This window comes from Schistocerca serialis, chromosome 9 (genome assembly GCF_023864345.2).
Source record: "Schistocerca serialis cubense isolate TAMUIC-IGC-003099 chromosome 9, iqSchSeri2.2, whole genome shotgun sequence".
Lineage (NCBI taxonomy): Eukaryota > Metazoa > Arthropoda > Insecta > Orthoptera > Acrididae > Schistocerca > Schistocerca serialis.
In genome coordinates, this window is record NC_064646.1 from 283,204,353 (window position 1) to 283,231,318 (window position 26,966).

Below are 26,966 nucleotides of genomic sequence, written 5' to 3' on the forward strand. Positions count from 1 at the left end.
ATGATTTTGATACAGTCTGGCATGGATGACCTGTTCCGAATTATTGTGCATCACTACGAGGGACGCGGACAACTGTGTATTCACAAGAACTCAGCCCTGGCGTACCGTCTTTATTTACAAGCTGTTCAAGTGGCTCTGAGCACTAAGGGACTTAACATCTGAGGTCATCAGCCTCCTAGACTTAGAACTACTTAAACCTTACTAACCTAAGGACATGACACACATCCATGCCCGAGGCAGGATTCGAACCTGCGGCCGTAGCAGCAGCGTGGTTTCGGACTGAAGCGCCTAGAACCGCTCGGCCACAGCGGCCGGCTTACAAGCCGTGGCTGTACGGCCCCTGATGAGGCAGAGTGGCATCGGCGAACGAGTTCGCGTTATGTGAAGGCCTTGCCGCCCCGGTTCCCGTAAGGTCACCGAAGTTATGCTGCTTAGGACATGGGCACTACTGCACAACAAGAGTGGTGCATTGTAAGAAGAGCGCCGGCCGGAGTGGCCAAGCGGTTCTAGGCACTACAGACTGGAACCGCGCGACCGCTACGGTCGCAGGTTCGAATCCTGCCTCGGGCATGGATGTGTGTGATGTCCTTAAGTTAGTTAAGTTTAAGTAGTTCTAAGTTCTAGGGGACTGATTACCTCAGCAGTTAAGTCCCATAGTGCTCACAGCCATTTGAACCATTTTGTCAGAAGGGCGTCCATGTTCCGGGTTTATTGCAGACAGTTCTGCTGTGGTTTGGACAACATATACACTCCTGGAAATGGAAAAAAGAACACATTGACACCGGTGTGTCAGACCCACCATACTTGCTCCGGACACTGCGAGAGGGCTGTACAAGCAATGATCACACGCACGGCACAGCGGACACACCAGGAACCGCGGTGTTGGCCGTCGAATGGCGCTAGCTGCGCAGCATTTGTGAACCGCCGCCGTCAGTGTCAGCCAGTTTGCCGTGGCATACGGAGCTCCATCGCAGTCTTTAACACTGGTAGCATGCCGTGACAGCGTGGACGTGAACCGTATGTGCAGTTGACGGACTTTGAGCGAGGGCGTATAGTGGGCATGCGGGAGGCCGGGTGGACGTACCGCCGAATTGCTCAACACGTGGGGCGTGAGGTCTCCACAGTACATCGATGTTGTCGCCAGTGGTCGGCGGAAGGTGCACGTGCCCGTCGACCTGGGACCGGACCGCAGCGACGCACGGATGCACGCCAAGACCGTAGGATCCTACGCAGTGCCGTAGGGGACCGCACCGCCACTTCCCAGCAAATTAGGGACACTGTTGCTCCTGGGGTATCGGCGAGGACCATTCGCAACCGTCTCCATGAAGCTGGGCTACGGTCCCGCACACCGTTAGGCCGTCTTCCGCTCACGCCCCAACATCGTGCAGCCCGCCTCCAGTGGTGTCGCGACAGGCGTGAATGGTAGGGACGAATGGAGACGTGTCGTCTTCAGCGATGAGAGTCGCTTCTGCCTTGGTGCCAATGATGGTCGTATGCGTGTTTGGCGCCGTGCAGGTGAGCGCCACAATCAGGACTGCATACGACCGAGGCACACAGGGCCAACACCCGGCATCATGGTGTGGGGAGCGATCTCCTACACTGGCCGTACACCACTGGTGATCGTCGAGGGGACACTGAATAGTGCACGGTACATCCAAACCGTCATCGAACCCATCGTTCTACCATTCCTAGACCGGCAAGGGAACTTGCTGTTCCAACAGGACAATGCACGTCCGCATGTATCCCGTGCCACCCAACGTGCTCTAGAAGGTGTAAGTCAACTACCCTGGCCAGCAAGATCTCCGGATCTGTCCCCCATTGAGCATGTTTGGGACTGGATGAAGCGTCGTCTCACGTGGTCTGCACGTCCAGCACGAACGCTGGTCCAACTGAGGCGCCAGGTGGAAATGGCATGGCAAGCCGTTCCACAGGACTACATCCAGCATCTCTACGATCGTCTCCATGGGAGAATAGCAGCCTGCATTGCTGCGAAAGGTGGATATACACTGTACTAGTGCCGACATTGTGCATGCTCTGTTGCCTGTGTCTATGTGCCTGTGGTTCTGTCAGTGTGATCATGTGATGTATCTGACCCCAGGAATGTGTCAATAAAGTTTCCCCTTCCTGGGACAATGAATTCACGGTGTTCTTATTTCAATTTCCAGGAGTGTACATTACTGTGTATGTCAGACAGTGCAGCAACAGGAAACGTACTCCAAAGCTGATACACGCGAGACGGTATGAGACTGTATGACCTGTCGGCTAGTTAGAATGGTAAATAGCGGAAACTAATGATAAGTCCAATGCTGGATTTTCAGTGTACCAGTACCACTATTCTGGAACTCTTATTTCACAAGGATCGGAGGACATCACGTCGAACGGTCAAATACTAAGGGTGCGAAAGTAATTAGCCCATTGCTTTCGTGTCTCGTTATGTAAAAAAATCGACGAAAGAACGCCAAGAACTACTGTTACTGACATTCTCGCGTAAGTGAAAGACATCTTACCATATTTTCTCAGATAACGACAGAAAACTTTGAACATACCCTTAGTTATTCGTTCTTGCAGCAGAGGGCCCACCCATTTGCTTGGTCATTTTATTCTGCGCAGTTCCAAAAATTTCTACCACTGGAGTTCTGCGTCCATCTCGCAGCTGACTGAACAATAAAAGTGAAGAGCCCAGATCTGGCTGATCTCTGAAGTTGGCAGTCTTGTTGCTCTTAGTGCTTAGTGCTTAAGAGGCCATTTGCCCGATGTATCCCGATTCACGGCGAACCATAGAGAACAAGACATTTCTGTCGTCCGTACTACAGTTCTGCTATTGCTCCCGCCGTTTTCCATCTACTCTTACGCCTGAAGAAATTACTATCTGGTCAACATTTTAACAGTAGCTAAAAGGTACAGGCAGCTGTCACACAATAATTAAAATCAAAGGCAGCAGATTTCTAAGGCACCAAATTTTACTCCACGGTAATAAAAAATCTCATTACGTGCTGCGACTGTATAGAGAAACTGCCCAACGAGTGCTGTATAACGTTCGAATAAATCATTCTAGGCAGCTGTTTCTATTAACAGCACTAGGGAAACTTACGCTCTGGTTTACTCTAGTAACATGTCCGACCTGTTTCTCCCCACAATTTTCACAGAAATCTTCTTCTTGTTGGAATTTAAAGGGCGCCTCTGACATGCTCTCACAAGAACTTAAAATACTGGAAGAGCTTGGAGCATGTTTTGCAGCAAAACTCGTCCGAGGCGCTTACTTGGAAAAGGAGAGGCAGCAACCTGTCCCATTAACCTGCGAATCATATGAGGCCACAGGAATCAATTACTGCAAGTAAGTACATTTTCCTTAGTACTCGATCTAATTTTTATATTGATACAGGCTGTAGTAGAATTATTTTTATTATTTTGTGCACACTGCTTTTGGGCACAGGGCTTCTGCAATTGTTGTTATTTTATATATATAATAAAGAGTTGATAATGGCGTATGGGTCGTATTCGATGTTGTTAATGAATACTTTTTAGTAAAACTGAATCTGCCTTTTGATACAATAAAAGAAACCGGACAAGTATAAGAAGAACAAGTGCACTGGGGGTTCTGCACAAACTTAATTACGTAAAATGTAAACTTTCACGGCCGGAATTGCCACAATCAATGAAATATTCCGGGCTATTATGCCGTGGTCGAAGGGATTTCACTTTAAAACCCGACATTTCGTCTCCACCTGCGGAGGACTTTCCAAGAAGGACCGGAGCTCTGTCGAATGTCCGAGTCACACCCCGCTCGCTACTGACTACAGCAAAATTCCGCTTCCGCGAAGGTCCCGCGCAGTGGCGTGACGTCACTGGTTTTGAATACGCGATCGCAATTGGCCGTTGTCGACTGGTTGGAAGACTGATACACATCTTCTTCAGCACCTGAAACCAAATTCCATTCAATTTCACGCCCTCCTCCTTCCTACTGAAATTCCTGGCACGTTTCAAAGTCTCTATGGCGTCTCTGTACAGCCTTTCGTGGTATCCGCTTGTGGCTGCCAGTGCTTGAGTTTTATCAAAATGAATGTGTTGGCCTCCTGGCTGTAAAGCATGTTCCGCAACAGCTGATCTGTAAGTCTCCCGTCTCCTGCAATTGCCCTTGTGCTCTTCTAGTCGTTTTTTGACAGTTCTTTTTCAAGTACTCATGTACATCTCCCCACAGCTACACGGAATCCTATAAATTCCAGCTTTTCCCAGCGGTTGGCGAACATCTTTGGCCGATTTTAGATGGTCTTGTATCTTCCGTGTGGGTGTGTAAATTACCGCGATGTTCCGATTTTTCGAGACCTTTCCCACGCGGTCAGTCATGTCCTTAAAGAATGGCAGGAAAACTTTCGATTTCATCGGCGCTTGAGCATTACTATGAGTTCTACACGGTGGTCTTCACTGTCCTTTCAGCTCAACGAAGGAATAACCATCCTTAAGCTCTGAATACTACTGACAGCCTTGGGAGAGCCAGTCCTGACAAAACTCTACCACCTGGTGAGCAAGATGTATGAGACAGGCGAAATTCCCTCAGACTTCAAAAAGAATATAATCATTCCAATTCCAAAGAAAGCAGGTGTTGACAGATGTGAAAATTACCGAACTATCAGTTTAATAAGTCACAGCTGCAAAATACTAACGCGAATTCTTTACAGACGAATGGAAAAACTAATGGAGGGCGACCTCGGGGAAGATCAGTTTGGATTCCATAGAAATGTTGGAACACATGAGGCAGTACTGACCCTACGACTTATCTTAGAAGAAAGATTAAGGAAAGGCAAACCTACGTTTCTAGCATTTGTAGACTTAGAGAAAGCTTTTGACAATGTTGACTGGAATACTCTCTTTCAAATAATGAAGGTGGCAGGGGTAAAATAAAGGGAGCGGAAGGCTGTTTACCATTTGTACAGAAAGCAGATGGCAGTTATAAGAGTCGAGGGGCATGAAACAGAAGCAGTGGTTGGGAAGGGAGTGAGACAGGGTTGTAGCCTCTCCCCGATGCTATTCAATCTGTATATTGAGCAAGCAGTAAAGGAAACACAAGAAAAGTTCGGAGTAGGTATTAAAATGCATGGAGAAGAAATAAAAACTTTGAGGTTCGCCGATGACATTGTAATTCTGTCAGAGACAGCAAAGGACTTGGAAGAGCAGTTGAACGGAATGGACAGTGTCTTGAAAGGAGGGTATACGATGAACATCAACAAAAGCAAAACGAGGATAATGGAATGTAGTCGAATTAATTCGGGTGATGCTGAGGGAATTAGATTAGGAAATGAGGCACTTAAAGTAGTAAAGGAGTTTTGCTATTTGGGGAGCAAAATGACTGATGATGGTCGAAGTAGAGAGGATATAAAATGTAGACTGCCAATGGCAAGGAAAGCGTTTCTGAAGAAGAGAAATTTGTTAACATCCAGTATTGATTTAAGTGTCAGGAAGTCGTTTCTCAAAGTATTCGTATGGAGTGTAGCCATCTATGGAAGTGAAACATGGACGATAAATAGTTTAGACAAGACGAGAATAGAAGCTTTTGAAATGTGGTGCTACAGAAGAATGCTGAAGATTAGATGGGTAGATCACATAACTAAGGAGGAGGTATTGAACAGAATTGGGGAGAAGAGGAGTTTGTGGCACAACTTGACTAGAAGAAGGGATCGGTTGGTAGGACATGTTCTGAGGCATCAAGGGATCACAAATTTAGTACTGGAGGGCAGCGTGGAGTGTAGAAACCGTAGAGGGAGACTAAGAGATGAATACACTAAGCAGATTCAGAAGGATGTAGGCTGCATTAAGTACTGGGAGATGAAGAAGCTTGCACGGGGTAGAGTATCATGGAGAGCTGCATCAAACCAGTCTCAGGACTGAAGACCACAACAACAACGCTATGTATTGCTGAGGTGTTTTAATTCTGCGTCAAGCAGCTCTGGTACACAGATTTTCCTTGCTCTATCCGACAACGTTTTTATGAAACTTAATTACGTTTACTAGTATCGCCTGTGGCCGAAATTAGACCAACTGTGTATATAGCACTCCGTCTTCAGGCCACATGTGGCCCATCGGTACCATCCGACCGCCGTATCATCCTCGGAGGAGGATGCGGATAGGAGGGGCGTGTGGTCACCACACCGCTCTCCCGATCGTCATGATGGTGTTCTTTGACCGGAGCCGCAACTAATCGGTCGAGTAGCTCCTCAATTGGCATTACGAGGCTGAGTGCACCCCGAAAAATGGCAACAGCGCATGGCAGCCTGGATGGTCACCCATCCAAGTGCAGGCCACGCCCGACAGCGCTGAACTTCGGTGATCTGACGGGAACCAGTGTATCCACTGCGACAAGGTCGTTGCCTAACTTTGTATATAATGTAACGAAATTCAGATTTTTATATAATTAATTGGAATTTATTCTTATGCATTTTCATAGTTCTTACATGAACACAGTGCGGATTTTTGGTTGTTACTCGAACGCTATGAGGAAAAGAGAGTAAAGGACGAAGAGGAAGCAGGCGACTTTTAAAATTTGGGATTACGTCGGGGTGCACATTTAAATGTATCTTTCAAAACAGAATTGTTGTCAATGGCCACATTATTCCTGTTAATCTGTCAAGGACAAATTTCTCTCTCTAACTCTTCGTCTTCAATCCAACCCGTCAGCGCTCTTCTTCGAGGCATAACCCAAAGCAAATATCGTTTTCCGTATTTTGAGGGAAGCCATACCTATTCAAAATAAAGAAACTGCAAATCATGAACGTGCTTCAAATGTTGTGTTAATGGCAGCAAATGAATACAAATTTAGTTCCGTTTACCCTTACACAGAACTAACGAAGAAACGATTCCAGTAAACAATGTTAGGTACTCGTACAATCTATGTTGGCTCCGAAGGCTTCGTTACTATGGTGTTTTGTTTCCCACTGCTGACAACAACGGCCTAGCAGTTGTGCATTCGAGATGCGTTATTGCAGATAAGCCATCTGCAACATTTAAACATGAAAGTCCCTAGAATGAGACTTTACGAAACGTTGTTACTTTCACAGCTCGTTTCTACAATAGCACCAGATCGGTACGCGGGTTAGGAGTTGGTAGCAGAGCGAGAGAAAAGGGAAACTTTCATCATATGCGTTTTCTGATGTCTACTTTTCTTTGACCTCTCTCAGCGGTGCGTACACATTATTTCTTTGTTCACACCTATGGCTGTGAACCTTTCGAATTATGTAAGTTTCATTAGCTTCCTTGTATAATTAATGTTAAAAATTGGTACTTCAATTTTCGATGTTCAGGTGTTTAACATTATGACAGATAATTATTATTTCGTGTACTTTAGTGGCCAGGGGCAAGTCTTCCTATTGGATGCCACTTCAGCGACTTGCGTGTCCCCAACCTTCCCGAGTTATCTGACCTGGGAAAGTGGACCTATAATTTACTGTGAAATCGAACCCACGTGTTGGTTCAAAATGGTTCAAATGGCTCTGAGCACTATGGGACTCAACTGCTGTGGTCATAAGTCCCCTAGAACTTAGAACTACTTAAACCTAAGGACAGCACACAACACCCAGCCATCACGAGGCAGAGAAAATCCCTGACCCCGCCGGGAATCGAACGCGGGAACCCGGGCGTGGGAAGCGAGAACGCTACCGCACGACCACGAGATGCGGGCCCACGTGTTGCTTCTGGCGATTTCTCACATCGGTGAGAGGTGAAGGATAGGTTAAAACGAAGACTGGAAAATCTGTCGTCCGACCGAGGTTCGATCTCGCGAACTCACGGTTGACAGACAAATGTTTTACTGTTTTTTTCCCCTTCATTTTGTTTGTCATTGTCCTCTTCATTTGATCTGAGCGAACGTCACACGACACTCCTAGTTCATCGTTGAATACTTCTATCAGTTTTTCTTTTTTTCTTTCTTTCTTTTTGACCGAACAGGCTGAGCTATCGGGCCGGCTTAGACGGCCACGCGCGACACGCATGATCACTGAGTTTGCGAGTATCAAAACATGTGACGTATATAGCCGTATCGTTCGATTGCATCGACTTGAAAGCTTAAATTAGTTACACCTCCTCCAGGAGACCGTAGGATTTGACATAAATCTGAACTTGACGTACTTTAAAAAGAATTACTTTTACATACTTTAGGAACGGATTGCTAAAGTCAAAACAATGAAAAAAACGTCCATACAAACTTACGCCCTAAAACCTTTAATTATAATCGCATATACACTCCTGGAAATGGAAAAAAGAACACATTGACACCGGTGTGTCAGACCCACCATACTTGCTCCGGACACTGCGAGAGGGCTATACAAGCAATGATCACATGCACGGCACAGCGAACACACCAGGAACCGCGCTGTTGGCCGTCGAATGGCGCTAGCTGCGCAGCATTTGTGCACCGCCGCCGTCAGTGTCAGCCAGTTTGCCGTGGCATACGGAGCTCCATCGCAGTCTTTAACACTGGTAGCATGCCGTGACAGCGTGGACGTGAACCGTATGTGCAGTTGACGGACTTTGAGCGAGGGCGTATAGTGGGCATGCGGGAGGCCGGGTGGACGTACCGCCGAATTGCTCAACACGTGGGGCGTGAGGTCTCCACAGTACATCGATGTTGTCGCCAGTGGTCGGCGGAAGGTGCACGTGCCCGTCGACCTGGGACCGGACCGCAGCGACGCACGGATGCGCGCCAAGACCGTAGGATCCTACGCAGTGCCGTAGGGGACCGCACCGCCACTTCCCAGCAAATTAGGGACACTGTTGCTCCTGGGGTATCGGCGAGGACCATTCGCAACCGTCTCCATGAAGCTGGGCTACGGTCCCGCACACCGTTAGGCCGTCTTCCGCTCACGCCCCAACATCGTGCAGCCCGCCTCCAGTGGTGTCGCGACAGGCGTGAATGGTAGGGACGAATGGAGACGTGTCGTCTTCAGCGATGAGAGTCGCTTCTGCCTTGGTGCCAATGATGGTCGTATGCGTGTTTGGCGCCGTGCAGGTGAGCGCCACAATCAGGACTGCATACGACCGAGGCACACAGGGCCAACACCCGGCATCATGGTGTGGGGAGCGATCTCCTACACTGGCCGTACACCACTGGTGATCGTCGAGGGGACACTGAATAGTGCACGGTACATCCAAACCGTCATCGAACCCATCGTTCTACCATTCCTAGACCGGCAAGGGAACTTGCTGTTCCAACAGGACAATGCACGTCCGCATGTATCCCGTGCCACCCAACGTGCTCTAGAAGGTGTAAGTCAACTACCCTGGCCAGCAAGATCTCCGGATCTGTCCCCCATTGAGCATGTTTGGGACTGGATGAAGCGTCGTCTCACGCGGTCTGCACGTCCAGCACGAACGCTGGTCCAACTGAGGCGCCAGGTGGAAATGGCATGGCAAGCCGTTCCACAGGACTACATCCAGCATCTCTACGATCGTCTCCATGGGAGAATAGCAGCCTGCATTGCTGCGAAAGGTGGATATACACTGTACTAGTGCCGACATTGTGCATGCTCTGTTGCCTGTGTCTATGTGCCTGTGGTTCTGTCAGTGTGATCATGTGATGTATCTGACCCCAGGAATGTGTCAATAAAGTTTCCCCTTCCTGGGACAATGAATTCACGGTGTTCTTATTTCAATTTCCAGGAGTGTAGAAACAGATGTAAACGAGAGGAAACTTAATGTACATCCTGTGGTAGCTAATTTCGGCGAAATACCTCAAATAATAAACAGATAACTACAGGAAATCATCCAGCCTTGTAGCTTAAATAGTGAAGCAAACAGAGAGAGAATCTCTAAGCGTAATAAAAGCCTACAGGATCCCTTCGACGAGATACAACACTAAAAAACTAATAATATCCCAGAACATATAACTAAGACAGAACAACAAAGTAATGAGACCGCAAGCATAATACACTTCGTAAACTTGGATAATTAGACGCAGATCTTTAAATAAAAATATAAAAAACCTAGAAATAAATCTTCTCAAAAACATGTTTGATGAGTCTGCATAAGTGGAATTTGAAAGAACAGGAAATCTTAGAAATTATAACAGAATATTGAGAAATATTTCTGAGACTTTCCTGAAGAGATAATTGAAGTTTTACGGTCAAATTTTCAGGAAAAATTATGCCGGGATAGCCGCGCACCTCAGCACGCCGCTTCCGGGATTCGAGGAGGCGCGCCGGTCCCGATTCGAATCTACCGGGTGGTTTAATGACAAGTGCCTGTGTCAGCAAGCCTGAATGAGGTTTTCAGGCTGTTTCCCACACGCGAATATGTGAATACCGAGGTGGTACCAAGCGTCCCGCCTGTCGGTTGAACGACTGGCAAACATTTAGAAAACGTTCGCGCAATTTCACGCGGAGAACACTAGACCCAGGCAGATGGGGTATACAAATTCCGTCCTGGAAGGGGGAAAGGAGGGGGGGGGGGCAACAGGAAGGGCATTTGGCCATCCTCTACCACTAACACTGCCAAATCGAAAAATTAACACCTGTAGGTACGAAACAAAGGTCAGTAAAAAGGTCAAATTTTCCAGAATGAATTGTCAAGCTGACCAGAACGATTGTCAGTTTATTCATCTCAAGGAATGTTACGAACAGTTGGCTGCTTGAATCTGAAAGAGGTCTCCAGGAAATTAGCATCACAGATGAAATGGGACAGGATAGACCTGTGTTCATAACACTTGGCGCGAATTATCAATATTTTATTCACATCCACTTACATAGGGAAAAATGATCATTGTAACACAATAAGGAAAATAAATTCGCATGGAAATGCTTATGGGTTCGTTATCCCGGGCGCTGTTCGAGAGTGGAACGTTAGAGGAATTGTGTGAAAGTGGTTCGATAAATCTCTGCCAGGTATTTAAGTGTGAATCGCAGCATAGTCATGTAGATTTAGATGTAGACATCAATTTGGAGACAAACCGAGAATTGGAATCATAAGAGCATGGACATAAGAACGGATGTGAAACTTCAGATAAGATATGAAAGTACATATTTTAGAGAAGAAGAAATGAAACTCATAAGCTAAGCAAGTTTCTCGGTTGAAACTTTCTGGCAGATTAAAATTGTGTGCCGGGCCGAGACTCGAACTCGGGTCATTTGGTTTTCGCGGCCAAGTGCTTCACCGTCATTGTCTGGCACAAAGTTTTAACCTGCCAGGAAGTTTCTTATCAGCGCACATTTCGCTGCAGAGAGAAAATTTCATTCTGAGTTTCTCGGTTGTAAATATTCATGTAATAATAAATGTAAATATACTAATTCCTAATAAACGTTCAAAATGTACTCTTCATCCTTTCACACACGCAAGCGTTCGCACCCGCTCAAACACCGCTGGGTGTCATCGAACGCTTTCATAGATTTCCATGACACGTTGATGAGGCGGCGCCCCTGTGTTGTGGGCGTCTGCTGCATAAACCAACAGTTTAAGATGGCATCGCTTGTAATTATCCTATGGTTTGAGGTGGGAGGAATATGCAGGCAATGGAACTAGTCCATCCCTACACATCCATCTGCTATGGAAGATATCACACATTGCTTCTAGAAAAATGTGACTGAAATGTGTCAGTTTCATGACATCTGGATCAACTGCACAATGTATGCGCCCGCGCATTGTCGTGCAAAATGATGGATGGGTTGTGCAGAAAGTGTCACCGCTTCTTTCGCAAAGCTGGTCGCAGGTGATGCTTCAATAACGAACAGTAATACTGTGCACTGACGGTCTGCCGTGGAGGAACGTAATCCTTTAGGATAACACAATCATTTTGTTGACTGGAATACTCTCTTTCAAATTCTAAAGGTGGCAGGGGTAAAATACAGGGAGCGAAAGGCTATTTACAATTTGTACAGAAACCAGATGGCAGTTATAAGAGTCGAAGGACATGAAAGGGAAGCAGTGGTTGGGAAGGGAGTAAGACAGGGTTGTAGCCTCTCCCCGATGTTGTTCAATCTGTATATTGAGCAAGCAGTAAAGGAAACAAAAGAAAAATTCGAAGTAGGTATTAAAATTCATGGAGAAGAAATAAAAACGTTGAGGTTCGCCGATGACATTGTAATTCTGTCAGAGACAGCAAAGGACTTGGAAGAGCAGTTGAATGGAATGGACAGTGTCTTGAAAGGAGGATATAAGATGAACATCAACAAAAGCGAAACGAGGATAATGGAATGTAGTCTAATTAAGTCGGGTGATGCTGAGGGAATTAGATTAGGAAATGAGGCACTTAAAGTGGTAAAGGAGTTTTGCTATTTGGGGAGCAAAATAACTGATGATGGTCGAAGTAGAGAGGATATAAAATGTAGGCTGGCAATAGCAAGGAAAGCGTTTCTGAAGAAGAGAAATTTGTTAACATCCAGTATTGATTTAAGTGTCAGGAAGTCATTTCTGAAAGTATTCGTATGGAGTGTAGCCATGTATGGAAGTGAAACATGGACGATAAATAGTTTGGACAAGAAGAGAATAGAAGCTTTCGAAATGTGGTGCTACAGAAGAATGCTGAAGATTAGATGGGTAGATCACATAACTAATGAGGAAGTATTGAATAGGATTGGGGAGAAGAAAAGTTTGTGGCACAACTTGACCAGAAGAAGGGATCGGTTGGTAGGACATGTTCTGAGGCATCAAGGGATCACCAATTTAGTATTGGAGGGCAGCGTGGAGGGTAAAAATCGTAGATGGAGACCAAGAGATGAATACACTAAGCAGATTCAGAAGGATGTAGGTTGCAGTAGGTACTGGGAGATGAAAAAGCTTGCACAGGATAGAGTAGCATGGAGAGCTGGATCAAACCAGTCTCAGGACTGAAGACCACAACAACAAAACAGGGCTTTGACGCACTTTCGACTTTCGCGGCGACTCATAATGACGCCATTCGCTGGATTGGCGTTTCAGTTTTAGCTCATACGATGTGGCCCATGTCTCATCCAGTGTTACGATACGGCGTAAGAAAGCCTCTCCTTCGCGCTCATAGCGCTCCAATTGCGTCTGAGCAGCCTCGTAACGCATCCATTTCTACATTTCCGTCAAGGCATGCGGAACCCATAGTGATACAATTCTTCGAATGCCCTGGCGTTCCTTCAGGATTCGAAGCACAATCGTATGCTCTAATCCGGTATCGTGGGCAAGCTCACGAATCGTATGGCGTCGATCACTGTCTACTAACGCGGCAACAGCATGCACTTCTTCTTCAGAGACGCTAGGACGACCTGCCCGATGCATGTCCGCCACAGTTTGCCGACCTTCGTTGAAGGCTTTTATCCAACGTGCCACTGTTCTGTACGGCAAAGCCGATTCCCCGCACGCGTCTTGAAGACCTTGAGGACACTGTCGTGCTGTACGACCTCTGGCATTCAATCTTGATCCAACTCCGTTGTTCCTGTTTCGAAAACATAGTTACACCGTTACGTTAGATCGCTCGCTCACGAGAGACTGTTTTTCCTCGATTGTGCGCATGCCGGTGACGTGGGACGGGCGAGTCCATTTGCTCGGAGGTAAAGTAGGTATGTCAACAAAGTGTGCTATCAGCGACAATAGTAGTTTCCATTGCATAGAGTCTCCACAGCAGTGTTGCCACTATTTAAGTTCCAACTTACATATTCTTTCTACTGCAGAAACAACACTTCCAAAACCCCGTTCATAAAATTCATAAAACACCTATGAATTAAGGGGCAAATTAGTGGTCTGGCAAAAATGCGGCTTAGTTTGAAATTCCTCAGTAACGGAAAGTATTATAAAAATGTATTACTTCTTAAAATATATGCATGGAAAATGTGGCTGACAAGACACCCCGATGACACCCTGGATTTGTTGGACAAAGTCTATACGACCGATACAGAGCTCATTTGACATGGATGCTTCGTAAGAGCGAGTATAACTCACAGTATTCTGAATTTCCTTTAATTACTAGGTTTATAAACTCATGCTTCTCCAACGCAAACTACCTCAAACAGACAGACATAAACAGTCTAGATGGCTGGCACGCAAAATACAGCTACATTGAACGTAACTGTAGTATAGAAGACCTCCACATTCATTAAATGTACATGCCTTTGAGAGATTGTTACTTTTAAGAGATTGTTATGCGTCTGCAGAAAGGTACAGTCGATTTGAAGCCTGTGTTTGGGATGCCACTGATTGTCCGAACTCTGATATTTGTTTGCCTTACCTTCGGACTGCCGTCGTTGCTCCATGCTCCGACTGCATTTCCCGGTATCTTACCGGGCACAGGCACTTTCACGTTGCTCACCGGTCGCCACGTTTCAAACCAATGCTAAATAGTTTCGTTGGCCGCTGCCGAGACCTCTGTATTGTTTACTACTGCGCCACATGGCGATGTGTTGTTTACTCTGAGAGATATACGGTAAATAATCGCCACACAATTAAGGAAACCAACCATCCAGCGATAATACACACTAAGACATAAAAAAGACGCATCACGAAGGAATTATCCGAATGGGACGGAAATCGAAAGAAGTGATGTACATGTATAGACAAACAAATGATTTCAATTTTAAGAAAAAGTGCACGTTTTATTCAAGAGGAAGAGCTTCACAAATTGAGCTGATTAATAAGGTCTTCCTCTGTCCCTTACGCAAATGTGTATTCGGCTTGGCATTGATTGACAAATTCTATCCAGCTGACGCGTCAGTCAGATCGTCAAAATCCCGAGCTGATTATAGGGCTCTGCCCACAATGGTCCAAACGTTCTCTACTAAGGAGATATGCGGCGACCTTGCTGGCCAAGGCAGGATCTGACAAGCACGAAGACATGCTGCTGAAAATTTCGCCGTGTGAGAGCGGGCATTACTCGCTTAAATGTAACCCCGGATGGCATGCCATGAAGGGCAACAAAATGGAGCATAGAGTATTGTCTACGTACTGCTGTGCTGTAAGGGTGTCGCAGTTGACAACCAAAGAGGTCCCACTATGAAATTAAATGGTATCCCAGAACATCACTTCTGGTTGTCGGGCCATGTCTGTGGGCGACTCTCAGGTTGGTATCTATCAGAGCCGTCTCTAGACATGTCTTCGCTGGTCGTCTCTAGACATGTCTTCGCTGGTCGGAACATCACTTCTGGTTGTCGGGCCATGTCTGTGGGCGACTCTCAGGTTGGTATCTATCAGAGCCGTCTCTAGACATGTCTTCGCTGGTCGTCTCTAGACATGTCTTCGCTGGTCGTCGGGGCTCAGTTCGAAGCGGGACTCATCTCTGAAGACAATTCTACTCCAGTCAGTGAGATTCCATGCCGAATGTGCCCGACACCAAAGCAAATGGGCTTGTTTGTATTCAGTGATCAGTGATAGTCAGCACCAGCAACGCTGAGTTCAGACCCCTATTGTGAGCGGCATGTTAACGGTCAACACCAACTGCTCGACGGATCAATGATAATGATGAATCCAGGGCTGTGAGTGCCTCTCTCACGATTGCTCGGTCCTCTCGTTCTGCTGTCCCTCAGGGTGGACCGCTTCCTTCTTGATGCCGTACTCGATCCTGGGTCGCCCATTCCTGCCAGAACTGTCGAATTGCGGCATCGCTCCTATTCAAATGTCGAGCGATTCGCTATTAACTCCAACCGTCTTACGGCTTCTACATATTCCCTCTCAAATGCGGACATCTGTATAGCTATATTGCCCTTGCGCCTGTCTGCGAGGCATAGTTTCTGTGCGGCTGAGTGCACGGAATGAAATTCGCGAAGACTTTATGCCGTGGTATCGACACGTCCCCTGTTTATCATCCTTGATAGCTGCACGGTTAAATAGCTCTACAGCATAACACATGCATCCATCGGCGGCCAAAGTTTACAGTTTTGGATTTCCGTCGATACTTGTATCATTATCAATTTGTGACCAATTTGCGTAACCGCTTCATGGTGCGTCGTTTTTGTGTGCTTTAGTGTTGTAGGGTCGTACCTAGCTTGGGACGACCGAGGCGGTGCAGCTGAGGTTTTGTATTTACTTAAAATGTACACTGAGTTGTGTGCAGTATTTGTTATGTGCAATGACGCGGGGATGAATAGGTGTTGCAGGTATGGGTAAATTGGGGAAAAATTTTTAAGGTTATGTTTTGCTTCACCAAAATGTTGAAAATAAAATGCTGTTTTTAAGTTTTTCCTTATTTTAGTATTTGTATTCAAGTGAGAGGAGAGCGACAAGAGTAATGGTGTAATTTGGCGCTCGTGTATGTCAGAGGAAAAGGAGTGGGGGACTGGCTGTGAAAGACGATGTGTGGGCGACGTTTTGTTGAAATGGGAATGTGATGAAGAGGGGTGGTTCTGTACGTGTGGTAGTGGACCCCAGTTTATATGTTGTACTTGCCCTGGGTCCCCATGACTGTATTTAAGGCCCTGATGGCATGTTTCAATAAATTCCTCATAATATATGCTGGGAGAACTTATGACTTAACCATCAGCCAGCTGCAATTCCTGCCCAGATATTACTGTTCAACTGTTGCTGGCATCTACCCTGAACTGTAGGAGGAGGATTTACACACACTCACAAAAGCCTTGGGAGCTCATGCAAATGCAGAAGCAATTGGAGAACATTATGAACATTTGTCATAATTTTCTGGCTTGATAACTTTGATCTTTATTTAATAACTGAAAAACGAGATTTCCAAATATGTTTTAATGCAGATTTTTCCTTGCTTTAGCGCAAGAAATACACCTTGCCCTCCCTCATCCTTCCCCTCTCCACAGTTTCTAGAATAATTCCTGATATATTCCATACATTACCTGTCACATTCGTACGAAACCTGCTTTACTTAAGTGAATGTTCTTTCATTACCTGTTATAAAACGTATCATGTATTTGTTTTCCTGTAAAACAAAACGTACTTTGAATATGAAAATTCTTTATTAGTATTGTAAGCTAAGAATTAAAATTTAGCTATTGGTTCATTCTTTTTACAAGGGATCATAAATTGCTTACTGAATATATAAGGCTTTTACAAGTATAGTTTTTCAAGTTTATCGTTTTTACATCTATGCTGTTTGCTTGGGTGTAAATATTATAATAATACCTGCAAAAATAAACGGTAATAACATTCAGGAAAAAAAAATTTTTGCAGCTTCAGTACTTTAGGAATGAAAAATGTAATGACAAAAATAAAGTTGGAATAAAATGATACCGAATATTAAGTGAGAGCCTTTTTGACAGAATGTTCCTCGGATAAGCCGATTGGAGCAGAACAGACAGAGAGAAAGAGTATTGCAGATTAACATCTTGTCCCTATTTTAGCCATTAGATATGTCATGTAGCTTAGTGGCAGAAAGGACATCGAATGTTTCGGTCGTGACCTGTTTAGGGAACAGACCTGGCAGTAACTTGAAGTGGTTTACGGATATCGCAACAGAACACGTGTAACTGCAGACTACATTATGGAAACGATCACTGCTAGACAATGTATAATTTAGCTGTTACTGATGGAGCATATGTGAAATCATGAAACCTGTATGTGCCACTCTTGGATATTTTAACCATCAAGAGATTATGAATTTTCCAGTTTCGGCGAATACTGAACGGAAAACTAGCTGTGGTTTTCGTGCAGTATTCATAGACGAACTGGGAACATGCTTAAGCCTTTTGCTCAGTGCATTGTGGATGCACATGGCGAAACAGGAATTGTAACATATGACATTACACTCACAGTTAATCAGTTGCATAGTAATTAAAAGGTTAGTTGGTTAGAAGGCGAGTAGGAAAGGCTGTATAGTTACTTGTTAGTTAATTTGAAGTTTTACATGTTTAATGTCGTAAAGTATATAAGTTTTTCACTTTTTCTTTTTTTACTTTCTTGTTTACGTTTTTTCCTCAAACCTCTACATCACTGACATAAGATCATAAAAATTATTAAATGTGGTGAACTTTCTAAAAGAAAAAATAATAAATCTCAGAATACTGAATCATAAAACGTCAAAGTGGAAATAACCAAGAAAATAGTAATACTAAGAAAAATTCAATGCAAGTATTCATTTTTTTCCAAAAGCATGAACAACAAAGAGGGAAGGTGCACAGTGCCGTAATTACTGAGATTACATGTATAATGTGACTGAGGATTTTGTGTATTTTTATTGCGTTAAATGTAAATTTTTTGAATGGCTTTACAGTTAAGATTAATTTTAAATAGAACTATAGATTGTCCCCGTACTTCAGGACTCATCATTCGGCAGGAACACATGGAAACGTGAAGCAGAGTTACTATGTCCTGCACAAAACATAGCATCTTACTTTTTATTCAATTCGCAAACTATTCAGTGTAAAAATGTAGAATTGGGGTTAGTGTGTTTTGTAAGAGTTACACTACGTTTTCATTTCAGTTTTTTTGTAGCAAAAAATTATTAAGACAATGTACGGACGGTTAACGAACATGGGTTTTCTGTCGACGTTAGCGAATTTTCTACCATTTTATTGTTATTGAGTTTTGAAGAACGCATTATCTGAACGAAAAAATACATCACATTTTCATCTGCTCGAAACCAGAAATCGGTCGGAGTTTTCTGAAAAGAGATCATTTCAGCTAAATGTGATGCACAATGGTCAAATTTCGCGCATAGTACTAAGAGATCGCCTGTTTCGTTGTCTGATCATATCAGAAAGTAACCTATTTTCGCCGCGCTGCTCGTGTTGTAGTTGTGGATTTTGTGCTTTTGTATCATCTTACCCTTTATTTTGTTATTTTGCATCATTTTCATGGCAAACTGAATTGTATTATTTTTTCATTGAGTTTTCTTCCTTAAGCGATGCCAGATATCTGAAAAGGAAAAATGATTCACGTTTTACAATAACAGAATAGAGCTCATGCCTGTACTGTGCATAAGTAAGAACGTATGTTGATGAAGGTATTTTCATTGGATAACATATTTATGCAAAAAAGTCAGCTCTATTGCAGGAGAAAAATGCTGTTGTTTATGACGTTATGTGCTACGTAAATACACAAGGCGTGAAGTAAACAGCTACTGGTTATTCCCTTATAAATGTTGTTTGATGCGCCTGTGTTTTCGTTCTCCAAAAAGTCGTAATTCTTTAGCATAAAACATATTCCATAATTCTACAACAGATTGCAGTCAACGATGTAGGTCTATAATTATGTGCATCTGGCCTACAACCCTTCTTGAAAACGGCTATGGCCTACGCTTTTTTCCAGTCGCTAGGTACCCGTTGTTGTGCCAGCGAAAGAACTATGACAAAGTCCCGCTAGAAGGGCAACAAGTACTTTCGCATAATCTTCATAGAATCTTACAGCTATTTCATCTGCTCCTGATACCTTTCCACTACTAAGCATTTATAGTTGCTTTTCTATTCTGTGCTCGTATATCTCAAGTATCTACAATTCGTACGATGATTGGAAGGCGGGACCGTATTACCGTTTTCCACGGAGAAACAATTTCGGAATTTCTCTTCATTTCCTTCTGTTTCGCTACCTGTGCGGTCACTGGGTGACTGGATAGATGACTTTGAATCGCTTTTATGTAAGACTAAAACCTATTAGAGTTTTTAATCCGATCAGTTCAGATTCATTGAACGCTTCTCTAATTAGCCTCCTTATGTTCGTTTCCGCTTCGTTAAGCTTTTGTTTGTCTGCTCGGTTTAGACGTCTCTTGATTCTGTGATGCTCTCTTTGTTTACGTAGCAGTTTTGTAACACGTCTGTTAAACCACAGTAGGTCTTTTCCATTCCTTACGACATTGCTCGGAACACACTTGTGTAAGACATACTGAATGACGCTCCTGATTTTTTTTTACATTTCTGCACCATATCTTCGTCCTCAGGACTGAATATTTGTTGTTGACTATTCAGAGACTCTGCAGTTTGTATCTGTCACTCTTGTTTAACAAAAATATTTTCCTGCTTCTTAACATTCTTTGTAATACCCGTAGTCATTGTTGTTAGCGCAGCCATACGACCGCTGATATCTCTCTCTACGGTAACTGATTCGGTTAAGTTCAGGTCTGTCTGTAGATAGGAGATCTAAGATGTTTCCTTCTAAACTTGGTTCTCTAATTATCTGTTCGAAGTAATTTTCGGACAAGACGTTCAGAATAACAGACACGAATCGCTATCTCTGGCATCAGTTTTGATAGCATTTCTCTTCCAATCTATACATTGCAAGTTGAAGTCACCCCTTCTTACAGCAATATGTTCAGGAAAGTTATTAACAATATTCTGAAGTCCTCTACCACTGTATCTCCTGACTCATGTGGTCCATAAAAGTATCGAAATACCACTTTTGACCGACCTTTGATTCTTATCTTCACCCAGATTACTCCACATTCTGAATCCTCGATAACCACATCAGATATTATCGAATTCCTTATTGAAGTCAATACGCCGCCACCACTGGCGACTAATCTATCCTCGCGATAAATATTCCAGCCTGAACTTAGGATTTCGTTGCTATTCACTTCCGGCTTCGATCAATTTTCTGTTCCTAACACTCTCTCTGCGTTATAACTTTTAATAGGCAACAGTTCTGGGACCTTCTCTTTTATTACTTCCACATTAATCTTTTCTGTATCCGTTCTGCGAGGACGAGTATTCACTGAGAATGGAGGGTGTGATCACCATCTTCCCACACGACAACAACTGTATGCTGATCTCCAAATCTTTGAACATGGCGCGCTCAGCGATCAGCGTTATTGTGACACTACTCCTTCACCAAGTGCGTCTTTTTAGGGGGTGCTTTTGGCCCTGACTTCATTTTTGTGGATGGCAGTGTGCGACCGCATCGAACTGCGCAGGTGGGGGAGGTCTTGGGACGAGAGGATATTCGGCGAATGGGCTGGTCTGCCCGTTCCCGAACCAAGCTCCCATCGAGCACGTGTGAGATACATTGGGGGATATACACTTTTGGCCATAAAAATTGCTACACCAAGAAGAAATGCAGATGATAAACGGGTATTCATTGCACAAATATGTTATACTAGAACTGACATGTGATTACATTTTCACGCAATTTGGATGAATAGATCCTGAGAAATCAACACCCAGAACAACCACCTCTGGACGTAATAACGGCCTTGGTACGACTGGGCATTGAGTCAAACAGAGCTTGGATGGCGTGTTCAGGTACAGCTGCCCATCCAGCTTCAACACGATTCCACAGTTCATCAAGAGTAGTGACTGGCGTATTGTGACGAGCCAGTTGCTCGGTCACCATTGACCATATGTTTTCAATTTGTGAGAGAGCTGGAGAATGTGCTGGCCAGGGCAGCAGTCGAACATTTACTGTATCCAGAAAGGCCCGTACAGGACCTCCAACATGCGGTCGTGCATTGTCCTGCTAAAATGTAGGATTTCCCAGGGATCGAATGAAGGGTAGAGCCACGGGTCGTAACACATCTGAAATGTAATGTCCACTGCTCAAAGTTCCGTCAATGCGAACAAGAGGTGACCGAGACGTGTAACCAATGGCACCCCATACCATCACGCCGGGTGATACGCCAGTATGGCGATGACGAATACACACTTCCAATGTGCGTTCACCGCGATGTCGCCAAACACGGATGCGACCATCATGATGTTGTAAACAGAACCTGCCATTCGCGCACCCTGGTTCGTTGTTGAGAACACCATCGCAGGCGCTCCTGTCTGTGATGGAGCGTCAAGGGTAACCGCAGCCGTGGTCTCCGAGCTGATAGTCCATGCTGCTGCAAACGTCATCGAACTATTCGTGCAGATGGTTGTTATCTTGCAAACGTCCCCATCTGTTGACTCAGGGATCGAGACGTGGCTTCACGATCCGTTACAGCCATGCAGATAAGATGCCTCTCATCTCGACTGCTAGTGATACGAGGCCGTTGGGAACCAGCACGGCGTTCCGTATTACCCTCCTGAACCCATCGATTCGATATTCTGCTAACAGTCATTGGATCTCGACCAACGCGAGCAGCAATGTCGCGATACGATAAACCGCAATCGCGATAGGCTACAATCCGACCTTTATCAAAGTCGGAAACGTGATGGTATGCATTTCTCCTCCTTACACGAGGCATCACAACAACGTTTCACCAGGCAACGCCCGTCAACTGCTGTTTGTGTTTGAGAAATCGTTTCGAAACTTTCCTCATGTCAGCACGTTGTAGGTGTCGCCACCGGCGCCAACCTTGTGTGAATGCTCTGAAAAGCTAATCATTTGCATATCACAGCATCTTCTTCCTGTCGGTTAAATTTCGCGTCTGTAGCACGTCATCTTCGTGGTGTAGCCATTTTAATGGCCAGTAGTGTACTTCAGGACGTCCACATGCGCCAACGACCATCTAGCAGCTGTGAACCACGCTGGCGGAGGAATGGAACGGCCTGCCACAAGAACTTCTTTCCAAGAGTGTCGCCAGCATGGGACCACGTTGCAGAGCATGTGTTGCGTCTATGGTCATCACGCACCATATTAAGTACTGCCTTTTGGAATGTCCAGGGTATCATAATGATTGCGCTGCCTTCAATGTAATCATTGTCTTTGAGTAAAAGTGTTATTTCTGCTCGTCTCATTATGTATTTCTTTGTTACCCTTTGTCCTATGTTGTTGCAGTTCTTTCTACCTGCAGACCAATTTTCATGCAAGTATGGTTCTTGGGAGTGACAGGTCAGGCAGAAGTTTCTGTCGCCCTTAAGGTTTGCACACCAGTGTAATTCCGCCGTAACTGACTTCAGACTAAAGTAATTTTGAACAAACAGCGATTCCCGCATATTTTCTGCTGATATTTTTCTTTCTTGAGTTTTGGTGTGCTGGTACAGAACTATCTCATCCTGTATGTTCGCAGAGTGCTGGATCAGGCCCTGGACTACGTTGTTGAGAACCGGAAGAGACGCAGCTTTCTCGTGGTTGCGACCCACAACGAGAGCGCCATCCACCACGCTGTGGAGAAGCTGGGGCAGCTCGGAGTGCGACCTGACCAAGAGGACATAGCGTTCGCTCAGATCTACGGGATGGCCGAGCAGATATCCATACCACTCGGTAAATCCACTCCATCCATCGTGCTTTTTCGCCATAGCACACTTATCTCCAGAAGTACCTGAGCACATGTGACATACGAAGCTATTCCCTAGAGATTGACTAACAACAGGACCGCGCCTACTCATCACCGATTTGTCCAAATTTATAGTACATGCCGGGCTTGGCCTGAAATGAAATGATAGAAGTACGGCCACTAGATGGTCAAGCGTCTAGAAAAAAAATAGGATTTTTGACGGGGGCCGAGCGAGAGATGATCCATTTTTGTTAACGTAGGTCCCAACCACCGTCTGGCGCATCGAGAGAAGTAGGGAATACTAATTCGAGGATCGTATATTCGAGCCCCTCGTACTGCAAATAAACTGCAATAATGCTCACTATAGAAAGGAGGGGAAACTACAGCCGTAATTTTTTCGAGGGCATGTAGCTTCCCTGTATGGTTAAACGATGATGGCGTCCTCTTGGATAAAATATTCCGGAGGTAAAGTAGTCCCCCAATCGGATCTCCGGGAGGGGACTACTCAGGAGGACGTTGTTATCAGTAGAAAGGAAACTAGCGTTCTACCGGTTGGAGCGTGGAATGTCAGATCCATCCCTTAATCGGGCAGGTAGGTTAGAAAATTTAAAAAGGGAAATGGATAGGTTAAAGTTAGATATAGTGGGAATTTGTGAAGTTCGGTGGCAGGAGGAACAAGACTTCTGGTCAGGTGAATACCAGGGGTAATGCAGGAGTAGGTTTAATAATGAATAAATAAATAGGAATCCGGGTAAGCTACTACAAACAACGTAGTGACCGCATTATTGTGGCCAAAACAGATACGAAGCCCACACCTATCACAGTAGTACAAGTTTATGTGCCAACTAGCTCCGCAGATGATGAAGAGATTGATGAAATGTATGACGAGATAAAAGAAATTATTTAAATAGTGAAAGGAGACGAAAATTTAATAGTCATGGGTGACTGTAATTCGATAGTAGGAAAAGGAAGAGAAAGAAACGTAATAGGTGAATATGGAATGGGGGTAAGGAATGAAAGAGGAAGCCGCCTGGTAGAATTTTGCACAGAGCATAACTTGGTTCAAGAATCATGAAAGAAGGTTGTATACATGGAAGAAACCTAGAGATACTGGAAGGCTTCAGACAAATTATATAATGGTAAGACAGAGATTTAGAAACCAGGTTTTAAATTGTAAGACATTTTCAGGGGCCAGATGTGGACTCTGACCACAATCTTTTGGTTATGAACTGTAGATTAAAACTGAAGAAACTGCAAAAAGGTGGGAATTTAAGGAGATGGGATCTGGATCAACTGACAGAACCACAGGTTGTAGAGAGTTTCAGGGAGAGCATTAGGGAACGATTGACAAGAATGGGTGAAAGAAATACAGTAGAAGAAGAATGGGTAGACTTGAGAGATGAAATACTGAAGACAGCAGAGGATCAAGTAGGTAAAAATACGATGGCTAATAGAAATCCTTGGGTAACAGAAGAGATACTGAATTTAATTGATGAAAGGAGAAAATACAAAAATGCAGCAAGTGAAGCAGGCAAAAAGGAATACAAACGTCTCAAAAATGAGATCGACAGGAAGTGCAAAATGGCTAAGCAGGGATGGCTAGAGGACAAATGTAAGGATGTAGAGGCTAATCTCATGAGGAGTAAGATAGATACTGCCTACAGGGAACTTAGACCTTTGGAGAAAAGAGAATCACTTGCATGAATATCAGATGGAAATCCAGTTCTAAGCAAAGAAGGGAAAGCAGAAAGGTGGAAGGAGTATATAGAGGGTCTATACAAGGGCGATGTACTTGAGGACAATATTATGGAAATGGAAGAGGACGTAGATGAAGATGAAATGGGAGACATAATACTTCGTGAAGAGTTTGACAGAGCACTGAAACACCTAAGACGAAATAACATCCCGGGAGTAGACATCATATCAGTAGAACTACTGATAGCCTTGGGAGAGCCAGCCCTGACAAAACTCTACCATCTGGTGAGCAAGATGTATGAGACAGGCGAAATACCCTCAGACTTCAAGAAGAATATAATCATTCCAATCCCAAAGAAAGCAGGTGTTGACAGATGTGAAAATTACAGAAGTATCAGTTTAATAAGGCACGGCTGCAAAATACTAACACGAATTCTTTACAGACAAATGGAAAAACTGGTAGATGCCGACCTCGGGGAAGATCTGTTTGGATTCAATAGAAATGTTTGGACATGTGAGGCAATACTGACCCTACAACTTATCTTAGAAAATAATAGGATAATAGGATAATAGGATAGGCAAACCTACGTTTCTAGTATTTGTAGACTTAGAGAAAGTTTTTGACAGTGTTGACTGGAATACTCTCTTTCACAACCTGAAGGTGGCAGGGATAAAATATAGGGAACGAAAGGCTATTTACAAATTGTGCGAAACCAGATGGCCGTTAGAAGAGTCGAGGGGCATGAAAAGGAAGCTGTGGTTGGGAAGGGAGTGGGACAGGGTCGTAGTTTATCCCCGATGTTATTCAATCTGTATATTAAGCAACCAGTAAAGGAAACAAAAGAAAAATTCGGAGTGGAATTAAAATCCATTGGAGAAGAAATAAAAACTTTGAGGTCTATCCATTTCATTGTAATTCTATCAGAGGCAGCAAAGGACCTGGAAGAGCAATTGAACGGAATGGATAGTGTCTTGAAAGGAGAAGTATAAGATGAACATCAACAAAAGCAAAATGATGATAATGGAATGTAGCTGAATTAATTCAGGTGATGCTGAGGGAATTAGGTTAGGAAATGAGTCACTTAAAGTAGTGGACGAGTTTTTCTATTTGGGGAGCAAAATAACTGATGATGGTCAAAGTAGAGAGGATATAAAATGTAGACTGGCAATGGCAAGGAAAGTATTTCTGAAGAACAGAAATTTGTTAACATCGAGTATAGATTTAAGCGTCATGAAGTCGTTTCTGAAAGTATTTGTGTGGAGTGTAGCCATGTACGCAAGTGAAATGTGGACGATAAATAGACAAGAAGAGAATAGAAGCTTTCGAAATGTTGTGCTACATAAGAATGCTGAAAATTAGTTGAGTATATCACATAACTAATGAGGAGGTATTGAATAGAATTGAGGAGAAGAGAAATTTGTGGCACAAGTTGACTAGAAGAAGGGATCGGTTGGTAGGAAGATATTCTGAGGCATCAAAGGATCACTAATTCAGTTTTGGAGGGCAGCGTGGAGGGTACAAATCGTAGAGGGAGACCAAGAGATGAATACACTAAACAGATTCAGAAGGACACAGGTTGCAGTAGATACTGGGAGATGAAGAGGCTTGCACAGGATAGAGTAGCATGGAGAGCTGCATCAAACCAGTCTCTGGACTGAAGACCACAGCAACAACGACATCATATTGTATTTATTAATAGTCTCATAAAACGCACGAAAAAGAAAGGCAAGAAAAATTTGTGGTTGCAAGTATTTTTCCATGAAAGGATTGTACTTACAGCGCCGTCAAGGACTCTGTAAATAACTTTCCAAGACGGGATTGTATTTAAAATGTCCTACCAGACAGATAAAGCCAATGGCCTTGCCGCAGTGGTTACACCAGTTTCCGTCAGATCACCGAAGTTAAGCGCTGGCAGGCAAGGCTAGCGCTTGGATGACCGTTCTGGTGTACTGTGCGCCGTTGCCAAGCGGTGTGCACTCGGCAGAAGCAGACAGCGGTCTCGAGAGCGGTGTGCTGACCACGTGCCCCTAGATATCCGCATCCAGCGACGCTTATAGGCTTAGGATGACAAGGTGGTCGGTAGGTCCCCCTGGGCCTTCCGTGACCTGTTCGGACCGAGTTTAGTTTAGATCAAATAGGTAAATTCGAAAATTGTTCAGATGGCTCTGAGCACTATGGGACTTAACATCTGATGTCATCAGTCCCCTAGAACTTAGAACTACTTAAACCTAACTAACCTAAGGACATCACACACATATATGCCCGAGGCAGGATTCGAACCTGCGACCGTAGCGGTCGCGCGGTTCC

At 44.4% G+C, this 26,966-nt stretch overlaps 1 protein-coding gene across 1 annotated transcript in view; it reads left to right on the forward strand.

Moving 5' to 3' along the window:
- The window catches only part of LOC126419552 (hydroxyproline dehydrogenase-like), a 180,386-nt gene that overhangs the window by 113,761 nt on the left and 39,659 nt on the right, over positions 1–26,966 (forward strand). The window contains exons 7-8 of the mRNA XM_050086742.1: positions 3,174–3,334; positions 22,757–22,950. Coding sequence (XP_049942699.1) covers positions 3,174–3,334; positions 22,757–22,950 — 355 coding nt within the window. The remainder of the gene's footprint in view (positions 1–3,173; positions 3,335–22,756; positions 22,951–26,966) is intronic.